The sequence below is a fragment of the Gossypium raimondii genome, chromosome 8, assembly GCF_025698545.1.
Source record: "Gossypium raimondii isolate GPD5lz chromosome 8, ASM2569854v1, whole genome shotgun sequence".
Taxonomy (NCBI): Eukaryota; Viridiplantae; Streptophyta; class Magnoliopsida; order Malvales; family Malvaceae; genus Gossypium; species Gossypium raimondii.
In genome coordinates this window covers 49,718,066-49,730,408 of record NC_068572.1, presented here as the reverse complement: position 1 = coordinate 49,730,408, position 12,343 = coordinate 49,718,066, and the positions used below count along the sequence as shown (strand labels likewise).

Here is a 12,343-nt window from a genome sequence, read left to right as displayed (position 1 = left end):
CCCTTCTAAAACTGGAGGATATCCAATTATAACATAATCCATAGTTAATAGTTTTCTTTAAGTACCTAAGTACTCTATTCAAAGCTTGCCAATGCAAACTACTTGGATTACTTGTGTACCTACTCAATTTCCCAACAGAATATGCAATATCTGGTCTTGTACAAGTCATTATGTACATAAGACAACCAATTAGACTTGCATATTTCAATTGATCAATTTTTCTACCAGCATTAGATACTAATTTTATTTAAGGATCCATAGGAGTAGATGCTGGTATACAGTTGAAAAGATCAAACTTTTTAAGCATATTTTCAATGTAATGTGATTATGATAAAGCTATAATGCTTTCATATCGAGTTATTTTAATCCCAAGAATAACATCTGCTACACCCATATCCTTCATAGCAAAATTGTTTGACAAGAGTTTCTTTGTGTTTTCTATTTGTTCCAAATCCGTGCCAAAAATGAGCATGTCATCTACATATAAGCAAATTATTACACCTTTTTCATTTTCAAATTTGCTATATATGCACTTATCGGATTCATTTATTTTATAGTCATTAGCTAAAAAAACCTTGTCAAACTTTTGGTGCCATTGTTTTGGTGCTTGTTTAAGTCCATATAAATATTTAACAAGCTTACATACCTTATACTCTTGTCATGGAACAACAAATCCTTCCGGTTGCTCCATGTACACTTCCTCTTCCAATTCACCATTTAAAAATGCAGTTTTAACATTCATTTGGTGAACAACCAAATTATATATAGAGGTAAGTGATATTAAGAGTCTAATTGTAGCAATTCTTGCTACTGGAGCATAGGTATCAAAGTAATCAATACCTTGTTTTTGTGTAAAACCTTTGGCTACCAACCTTGCTTTAAATTTATCAATGGTTCGATCGACCTTTATTTTTTTTTTTTTTGAAGATCAATTTACAACCTATTGGTTTGGAACCTGGTGGAAGATCAACTAAGATCCAAGTTTGATTTCCCATTATTGAATCCATCTCATCATTTATTACTTCTTTCCAAAAAGCAGAGTCTTGAGATTTCATTGCCTCTTCAAATGTAATAGGATCAGATTCCGTATTATAACAATAAGGTATCTTATTGCATATACTTTCACATTTTCCTTCTACAAGAAACATAATAAAATCTAGTCCAAAATCTTTGACCTTTTTAATCCTCTTACTTCTTCTTAATTCTTGACAAGATTTATCATTATTATCAATTTGTTCCAATGGAATCTCATTCTCATTTGAAGAATGAATCAATTGTTGTGGCTGTACTTGTCTTGATATAGAATTAAATCTATTTTCATCAAAAATAACATCTCTTGATTCAATAACAGTATTAATTGAAATTGAATCATTTGGTTCAATTACCATGAACCTATATGCCTTGCTATTATGTGCATAACCTATAAATATGCATTCAATTCCTCTTTCACTTAACTTTTTACGTTTAGGTGTTGGAACTTTGACAATAACTCTACAACCCTAAACCTTCAAATAATTAAGGTTTAGTTTCCTTTTCTTCCATTGTTCATAGGGGTTATTTTAGTTTCCTTATTAGGAACTCTATTCAATATATGACAAGCTGTTAGAATAGCTTCTCACAAAAATCTTGTCCAAGACCTGAATATGACAACAGTGAATTTATCATTTCAGTCAATACTCTATTTTTCCTTTCAGCTACACCATTTTGTAGTGGTGTGTAAGGGGCTGAAACTTAATGGAAAATTCTAGTGGATTCAAAATAACTTGGATTATAGTATTCTCCACCTTTATCCGATCTTAAGCACTTGATAAATGATTCACACTGAAGTTCAACTTCAGATTTATAAATTTTAAATTTATAAAGCACTTCATCTTTTGAATGCAATAAATATACATAACAATATCTAGAACAATCATCAATAAAAGTAACAAAATATTTCTTTTCGCCTAATGTAGAAGTATTATGCATGTCACATAAATCACTATGTATCAAATCGAGCAATTTTGTTTTCCTTTTAACCTTAGGAAAAGGGTTTCTTGTAATTTTAGTCAACATACATGTATTGCATTTTCAATATTATTATTAAAATAGGAATTAAATCTAACTTATACATGTCATTCAATTTTTTATAATTCAAATGACCTAATCTATAATGCCACAAACAAAAAGATTCAACCATCATACATATACCCTTTCCCTACAAAAATTCCTCCCTTAGACAAAATAAATTTATCTGTCTCAAAAACAAGTTTAAAACCAAACTTATTCAGCAGGCTTCCAAACACTAAATTCTTCCTAACTTCTGGTACATAATATACATCATTTAAGGTTAATACATTTCTAGAAGTGAATTGTAGCTCAATAGATCATTTACCTTTGATTGTTGCGGTGGAAGAATTTCTCATGTACAAGACATTGTCATTTTCACATTGTGTGAACTTTGTGAACATGCTTTTGTCTTTGCACACATGTTTGGTTGCTCCGGTATCAATCCACCATGTATTATCATCTTGTGCCATATTAATTTCAGATATCATTGCAACGAACTTTTCGTTTTTATCAACCTTAGAAGATGATTTCTTCTTTAAAAATCGACATTCATTCTTGAAATGTCCTGGCTTTCCACAATGATATAATGAGCCTTTTTGTTTCTTTTTGAACTTAGGTGCTCTATCAGTCTGTTTGAACTTTCTCTTGAATGGTTTAGTAGTCCGTATTTCCTCTGTAACATGCACTTTGGCATTTTCAGAATTTAGGTTCTGATCTTGTTTTTGATATTCTTCTTCAATACGAAGATGATTTGCCAAAGCCTCAAGAGATATTTCCTCTTTCTTATGTTTTAGATTTCTTTTAAAGTCTTTCCAAGATTGAGAAAGTTTGTCTATTATGGAGGATACAACAATCATTTCATCAATTTTCATATCATATTGCTTGAATTGATTCAGCATCTTTTCAATATCACGAAATTGTTCCATAACAGAATGATCATCAACCATTTGATAATTATTGAAACGGCTGACAAGAAATTTCTTACTTGTAACATCTTCGGTCATGTATCTTGTCTCCAATTTGTCCCATAATTCTTTAGCGGTGACCTCGTTTTGGTAGGTGTTGAACAAACCATCAGATAAACCATTCAATATGTGACCCATGCACATGTAATTAGCATTGTCTCATTTTTGTCTTTCTCGGGTTCCAGCAACAGATTCGCTATCATTCTCTTCAGGTCTTGGAGTATCCAAAACATAATCAATCTTCAAAGTTGATAATAAGAAGTGCATCTTTTTCTGCCATCGTCGAAAATTGCCACCATCAAATCGATCAAGTTTAACAAAGTTGGAAGCCAACTCCCTTAGTGTTCCACTTTCATGTGTTGTGGTAGTCATCATGAGATATAAGCTTAAAATTGTTAGTTCAAATCTCCGGTGAGGAAAATCTCGAACACACAAACGGAACTTGAACAGAAAAAAAAATAGACAAGGCTCCAAGGCGTGTATCAAGTCACTATCTTTAAGGTTATATTCGCCCCCACCTATCTTAGGTGTGCAAATGAGTTCCAAGCAAATTAACCTCGATGATACAATGAAACCAATGACTATTTGCGTTTTGCACTGACGAGAATAGTCCACTACGCGCTAAACAATGTATAACAAAAAACTCAATTTCTACAAAAGATTTCTGCAGTAATACTTTATAGAATAATTTAATAATATTAGAAAATGAAGGAAAGAAAGAAAGAATATTAGAATTTTTTGTGTGTTTTTCAAATAAAATCACATTCCTATTTATAGGAATTTTTATTTCATGGTGTCTTTCTGATTAATAATGTCTTTAAAATAAACACATAATTATTTATTTAATATTATAACTATTCAAATAATATTATTTAAACAGTTATAATTATTTTTCAAAAAATCAAAAATTATAATTTTTAATTAATTACACTCATTCACTTATAGTTATTGGAACACTATAAATATTTAAAAATGTTTTAACACATGGCCGACTGATTGGAGGATCTTTTCAGCTTTGTCTCCTGCAACGTCTGGCTTGTAATCGGTGCCGACAATCTTCGGTGTCCATGGTTTTCTCGGGCTTCACTCTGTTTCGTCCTCTTTCTAGAGGTAAACTCACTTTCAAAGCCAGTACGGCTTCCATCTGGCGGTTTCCCGATCACTGTCCCCCCCCCCCCCCAACCTTTCTTTTCTGTTGGTTTAGTCACTAGGCCTAGCATTTGGGCCTGGACATTTGTATCTTTTGGGCTTTAGGCCCTTTCTTGCTGTACTGGTTTTTATGAAATCTTTCGTTTGAAAAAAGAAAAAAATCCAAACGCATCATTCAGAATTATGTTACAAAGCACAGTAGGAGAAGGCACATCTCAGTTATTGCCTGGGCCGGAGAAGGCAGCGCAGTTAAGCCAACCACGTTGGGTTTTCTATTAATACAACTTGAGCTTAACAAAATATTTCCTACAACAAAGCTCGGCTAACTGTCTTCCATCATTCTCAGTATCAGTTTCTAAGATTACCACTACCTTTTTGCAATTGTAGCCTTTTGCCAATCCAGCTTCAATCATCAATCTCCCATGCCACTCATACATTCTGTATACAATTGTTGATTTAATGATGTCTTTAAAAGTAGGCAATGACAAGCACCAGATACAACAGCTAAATTTGCACATACTTTTGTAAAAGATTGGAAGCTCCATAATAGATGATTCTGCTTGATTATTATATATGAGTAAATTTTTGAACAACTTTACAACAGCTCAACTTTGCGTTTAGTCACATTTTGAAGGATCAGATCAAGTGATGTATGGTGGATGTTGAAATACTAGAGAGCTTATGACAACTAGTCTAATCTGTAGAACTGATTCACACTTTCACTTTTGCTGCTGCTTCTTTGATTTGTTCAATGGTGAAAACGCCGAAGAAGTCATCATCTCTTACAGCATTGACGACTGCATAAGCAACGTCATCTACGCTAACTGGTGGAACCAAGATCAGATCAGATGCTGGAAGAGCATTTAAAGGCTTGGTAAAGTTCTCCACAGCACTAAGAATTCTTTCCAGTGGTTCCCCAACCAGATCAAGTGGAAGCTCAAAACCATCCACTCGCCTCTTTCCATATATAAACCCTGGTCTTAGGACAACACCTGAACTCCAAAACCAAAAAAAGAAAACAGTTGGACACTCAATAGAGGACTAGTGCAGAAAAAAATAGAGCGTTAATAGTACAATTAACTTAAAAACGTGGCATTAGATACATGATGCTCATGCAGGCGCGAGTTGTAGAAGAATAAGATCCTTCTAAAGTTGCACATGTATTGATGATAACTCTTCTTCAGGAATTCTCATTTAAACGCTACCAAGTTCCCTAGCCTCCCCCTTTTCCCTTTCCTTCTCAGTCTTAGGGCTAGCTTCAAATCAGGTGGGTGCATTATTAACATTTTTAAATTTTAAGACTGCTTGTTCATCCTGAAGTCACTTTTGACATTGCCAGCTAATTGTTTACTACCTTGCTATTAGTTTTATGTAATTAGTCAGGCATTTAGAAAATCTTATATAGTAAGTGAGAAAAGAACCAATAAGCTTAGTCATTAAAAATTACCCGAGTTTGGATATTTGGATAGTACTTCTGATTCAGCTTTCCTCTTTCCTGTGAAGTATCCAGATGATAGTAAAAATGATGGTAGGTTGTAATCATGCACTGAGATTAAGATAAACTTTGGAATCCCTGCAAGGAAAAACATAAAAATTACAGAGGATATGCTCTCTACCACAAATTTAACTTAAGTAATTAGATATATAAGTTATCACTGGCAATTCTTACCAAAATCCTTTGCAGCACTTACAGCCACAACATTAGCCTCGCCATTAATTCTTTTCATCTGCTCCTCACTGCCAAAACCTCCAAGGGTTGAAACCACAGCTGTAGCTCCAACAAGTACTTCATCCCAGTTTGCATAGAAAACATCTCCTGTAAAACAGCAAGCTAAATTGTTAAACTGCATTCATGGAAAATACTGACAAGTGACAACTGAACTAAGACTAAGATGAACAGAATAACAAAGATTTTACATAAACCCAAACCCAGGTAAGGTCTTGTTGGTCAACAATGGTCTACTCAAAGGATAGTAGGACTGCAGGACAGATGCAAAATGTAAGCAGCAACAATAAGAGATATGTAGCTCTCTTACTGCACTTGAAAGATGAAACCAATATAGAAATGTTGATTCTCGAACTTCTATAAGAGAACTAATCATATACAATCATGTCATCCTTGCAATATAATTAGCTATCCACACCAAATGGAAGAAAGTTCCAAAAGCAAATTCAGGACCCTAACGTTCAATGTTATGCTATAGGACATTCTGCATTACAACTTGAATAGATATTGTAAGATGATAAAAAGTATTCAAGGGAAACTAAACATGCCTGGTACCCAATTAACCTGATCCACCCATGAGCCCGAGTAAGTAGGACGCCCTGACCTGATATAACAATCGAAATTTAGGATTTCAAACATCTTATAATAAATAATATTTCAAAAGCTTATAAATAACACTAAGCTCTTAATCACACAGAAAAGGCAACAAAAGGAAGTTAAATAAGTTGAGATAATCTTTGACACCTGCTTAGGCTTATAACCTCTATGCCCTTGGATACCGCAGCCTTGCATATTGCAGAACCAACAAAACCGCTTCCTCCTAAGACTACAATCTACTAACAAAAACATGTTTGGTAAGTAATTTGCGCTTATTAACACCCAAAATATCGACTTATCCAGTCCGGGCATACCCGTTCGTTTCTGACATCAGCCACAACATCTATTGTAGCTGATCTTGAGTCATCACTGATTCCTGCTTCTGCATAGCTACATTTCACACCAAACTTGCACAAGCTGCAGTCGTGTTGAAAATAGACAGAAAATATCATAGGCTGGAAAGTGGGCAAAAAATTTTCAATTTTCTTCAAGATAACGAAAAATTCTTCAATTTCCAAATTACCCCAAAAAAGTAATAAAGGGACCAATCAAATCAAATTTCAATAACATACTAATAATAATCATCCTAAAAATAAAAAGTAAGAAGTTGCAAAATATATGTTAAAAAAATCGACATGCATAAATGATAAATTCAAACTGAAAAAAAAAAGATATATTGAAGGGGAAAAAAAACAGAAGCTCATTTCTTTGGTTTTTTACTGGGAATAAAAAAAGACCACATAAAATTAAATAGTGAAAATATCAAAGAGGAAAATAAATATTTGAGTGAAGGAGAAAGGACCGGCGTTGAGGAAGTGAGGGGAAGCGAGCAGGAAAGGAAGCGGTGGGGCCGAGAGAAGGAAGAGGGGGAACTGTAACAACAGGGAAGGCTCGAAACGACGTCCTCATGTTGCCGCAAACGAGGAAAGAGGAAAACAAGGGCAATCTCCGAGAATATATTGCCGGCAAGTGGCTAATGGCAAATGAAATGGGCCGTTGCGCAATGCTCATACATGTGGGCGGTGTGTGGCATCAGCTTTCGGATTCTTTAAAAGATTTTAAAGCCCCTGCAATTACCATTCTATCCCTTATTTCCTTACCGAGCCTAGCATTCATTTGCGACTCTTTTGATCGTGGAGGGCATCAAATTGGGGATTGATTGCATTTTCAGTTCTTTACTGTAAATTAGTTTTTATATTTTTTTGAAATATGTAAATTCTTTTGTTGAACTTTATTTATTAAACAATAATATGGAATATTAATTTAAATAGTTAATTATTAATTTGGTCCATGAATTATACTTAAAAATATCATTAATTTTTAAAAAATTTAACAATAATTTTATTTTTTAAAATCTTTAAAATAAATATAAATTATTAAAATTATTAAAATATATTAAAAATTATGTTAAAACAAAACCAAAATGATATTATAACTATGGTTTAGGGACTAAATTAGTAATTAACCATTTAAATTAGCATTCCACGCCATCACTTAACAATTATATTTTAAGAGGATCAATTTACATGTTTTGAAATGTATAAAGATTAATTTTTTTTCAATAAAGGGGCCAAAATGCAATCCAACCTGAAGTACAAGAGCTTCCATGAAACCTTTACCCAAAATATGAGGCATGTATATTGTATATTTGTAATGTAATTACCGATTTGGTACTTAGAAAAAGGATGTCATTTGATATCTAAGTTTGATTTCAATATTTAATTTGATATATAAGTTTTTTTTCGATTTGATACAGAAGGTATTTTTGTCTCGATTAAGTATCTGAGTTTTGTTTCAATGTTCAATTTGGTACTTAAGTTTTTTTTTTGTCCTAATTAAATACCTATTTCTTTTTATTAGAACATATGTGTTAAATATCTATTAGATCATATGATGCCGTTTGATTCAGATACCAAATTAAACACTAATACTAAATTCAAGTCCTAAATGATATATTAACCCTTAGCAAAATATATATTAACTCGTTATATAAAGTGCATTCATTAATTTTGTTTAAGAGAGTGAAACTCATTGATATATAAAATCATTGCACGGAAAGGAAGAAGAAAAAAACCCAAGAAAATACATTAAGAAAAACAATATGAACCCACTGGAAAAAAAAAATTAACCCTAGAATAAATGTTGGAAAAACCGCAAATGTCTACAGTTATGGGCATTAGCCATCAAGAAATTCAACACCGATAATATTATTCTTTTGGTTAACCTATAACATATCACAGATCGTTAATTCTGGGCAAATTACACATAAAAGCCCTATTTTTTTAAAATTTATCGAAATGAGCCTGGTATTTTATTATTTATCGGAATGGACCATTTTCCCCGAAATCGCGTCCACATCAGCGCAATGTCAGGGGATGTGTCAGCAAATCGCGTCCACGTCAGCGCGATTACTTACGTGGCAACAAATCGCGTCCACGTAAGCGCGATTTGCTGACGTGGAAGCAATAATTCATGAATAATTTATGTTTTTTAGCTTGGAAAACTTTGAAAGGCCATAACTTTTGGCTCGGTTGTCCGATTGAGACGATTTTTTTATTTCGAATAACTTTTCGAGATCTACGCTACGACAAAGCTATCAAGGCGGTTTGCCATGATTCGTCGAAAAAGATCTTTTTGCCTCTAAATTTTGATTTTTTCGGTTTAAAATTGAATTTTGAAACATTCAAATCATTATTTTCCTTATTTATTTGAAGTGAACACCGGATTTTTTTTTACAGAATTGTTGTATTATTTTTTCGATTTGACACATGTATGGAATAGGTCCGATAAATCATTAGAACGTAAGTAATATAATTAAGATAATATTACTTGAATATTTGAATGTTTCATTTATTTTGAATCTTTTTGTACTTGTTGCATTTATTTTTTAATCAAATAACTCTTCAATATTACATTAATATATATTATTAGTACAATAGTATAGACGGATTGACAATTTGAGCTACAATATTATGAATATTAACTACAATACATAATTTGAGCTACATATTACGATAATACATTAATATGTATTATTAGGGCAAAATACCACAAAAGGGCAAATTACATAAAAGCCCTATTTTTAAAATTTACGAAATAGGCCCGATATTTTATTATTTACCGAATGGGTCATTTTCCCAAAATCGCGCCCACGTCGGTAGCGATGTGAGGATGTGTCGACAAATCGCGTGGGCGTCGGTAGCGTTTTGTTGATGTGTCGAAAATCGCGTGGACGTCGGTAGCGTTTTGCGTCCACGTAAGCAAAGCGGCGACGTCCACGCGATTTTCGACACATCAACAAAACGCGCTGACGTGGACGCGATTTTGGAGAAAATAGCCCATTCCGGTAAATAATAAAATACCGGGCCCATTTCGGTAAATTTTAAAAAAATAGGTCTTTTTTTGGTATTTTACCCGTTAATTCTTACAAATTAGACATTGCAAAAAACGACTTGAGTAAATCGAGTCATGATGGACTTGAAGTTGGAAAAATACAGTTACTTAAACAGTTTTTAGTTATAACGAGAGTTTAAAAAATTTTGAAACTCAGTTGGTTTGTGATATTTATAGTAATAAGTTTTTTTTCGAAAGGTATTTGTGCTTTATGCGAGATGAATTTGTACCGTTCTCGACTTTCAACCAAACGAACTACTTACTACTCTCGTACCTCAAATTGCATCGAGTGTAAGCTCGAGCAACACGAACCAAACATGGAATAAGAAACAATTTAATTGGTTTTTCATGAAGAAATATGTAATGATTACCATTAGATAAAACATGATCATATTGGGAGAATGAATTTATATTAAAGAGATTAAGGATATCCTACGAGAGTACCATATTTATGACAAAGTTATTAGACGGGCACTAATTATAGTTGAATGACTTTGTGACTAAAAAGTTTATAATTAATAGATCAAAAGCAATTAAATATCATTTGATCTAATTTAAATTTGATCTATTAAAATTATTTAAAATTTATTAAAAATCATGTTAAAACAAAATCAAAATGATATTTTAGCTATAATTTAGAGATCAAATTAGTAATTAATTATTTAAATTAACGCTCCATATCATCATTTAACAAATAAAATATAACGGAGGAGCTAATTTACACACGCTAAAATATATAAAAATTAATTATTTTATTTTTCAAAAAGAGACCAAAATACAATCCATCCATAAATATAAATACTTCTCTAATGTAAAATATATCAATATAAATATTATATTCAAAAAATTTAATATTATATTCAAAGCATAATGAGGAAATTTTCTAAATAAACATCATATGTGACTTATGACATATGTGGTATCTTTGGTATAAATGATGGTGATGTGATATATAACTTAACACATTGTAGGGTCGGATTTTGATTAACAAGCAAATTGATAAATTTAATCAAGTGGCTTTTTGTTTCCGAGTGGTATTTATGTTATCACCTCTTTTTATGTAAATTTCTTTCAATAACATCTTAATCCAAAACTAGAATATCACCCTTTTTTTGTTGAGTTTCTAATAAAACCAAAAACACCTTGTAAACTCTCTTCTTGTCCATTTTGCTGTATTGCTCAAAATTTCATCATTATTGTGTTAAGTTATTTGTGAACACCCATAGTATTGAAAAGTTTCCTTAGGGACCTAGATAGAAACTATCCAAAGAACCAAAATGGTTAATAAACCAATTTTAAATGGTGGATAGTGGATGGTGATGTGGGATGTCATTGAGCTTAATTAAAAGATGATTGGAGTGCACTAATTATAACTAAACTAATTAATTAAATACTAATCAAAGCATATAAGTAAAAAGTTAGTAGAAAGATGAGAAAATTATCATCATCTTCCAAAATTTTCATCGTCCACCATGGTTGTGAAGAAGGAAAGCTTCGAAAACCCTTAAACAATTGGCAACTATTTCGTGCAAGTCCTTAAGCCATTTTGTTTTGAATTTTATAGATTTTTTTTTATCATGAGAGCTTAATTTAGCTAGCCCATATATCAATTTTTCTAATTTTTAAAGTTTTTGAAAGTTTCCATTGTTGAGAGATAGATGAGTTAGGAGTGAATTTGATAGAAATTAAGCTTAGATTATAAAATGACTAAATTATAAAGTTAATGGTTAATTTAGTACACTAGGGACCAAATTGAATAAAATTAAAAAATTTCATAAAATTTTGATAGGAATAGAAAGTAGAAGGTCCTTAATGAGTACATGTGAAATCAAATTTTAATCTGAAGCTTTAGATCAAAAGTTATACTTGTCTAGAATTTAGGGACTAAATTGAATAAATTGAAAAATATGTTTGGCTTTGTATTTGAATGTGGTTTGATATAGAATTTGATATTTTGTATTGCTAAATTATTTTCGTAGCTAAAGATGGCGTTGGACCATCGAGAGGGAAAAGAAAGGTGAGAACCGACGGCGAGGGACATAAGCTATTAGTTTGTATTTTTATGATTCAGAATCAATTTACTTATTGCATATTTGTGATATTTTTCATAATGTGGCATTGAGGTGAGTTGATGATGGTTATTTAAGTTGAATTGTTATAATTGAGATCGAATATCAAGAAAAAGAACTAAATTGAATAGAATTGAAAATAGTGTGATTTAATGGATATATAATATTTGGTGTGGAATTGAGTTTAAATATGTTGTGTATACGATAAATTGATGGATTGATGATGAATTAAGAATAACGTAATGTGAATTGAACTATTTGATGAAATTGGATTATTAGGTACCTTATTAATTGTTCGGGAAGAGTCGAATATAGCTGGCATACCATAGGATTGATAGAGTACGGGTTAATTTGCCTATATGTTGATGAGCACTAGGGGCATTTTTCTTTGGATG

General features: G+C 32.0%; 1 protein-coding gene across 1 annotated transcript; it reads right to left on the bottom strand.

Annotated features, from left to right (window-relative positions):
• Window positions 1–4,703: 4,703 nt before the first annotated feature.
• LOC105791896 (uncharacterized protein At1g32220, chloroplastic) lies at window positions 4,704–7,524 on the bottom strand. Its single transcript, XM_012620189.2, has 7 exons — window positions 7,289–7,524; window positions 6,801–6,903; window positions 6,634–6,722; window positions 6,438–6,493; window positions 5,833–5,979; window positions 5,611–5,736; window positions 4,704–5,155 (listed from the first exon to the last, which is right to left on the bottom strand). The coding sequence occupies exons 1-7, from the start codon at window positions 7,495–7,497 to the stop codon at window positions 4,875–4,877; spliced, it is 1,011 nt and encodes a 336-aa protein (XP_012475643.1). The 5' UTR covers window positions 7,498–7,524; the 3' UTR covers window positions 4,704–4,874.
• Window positions 7,525–12,343: the final 4,819 nt, after the last annotated feature.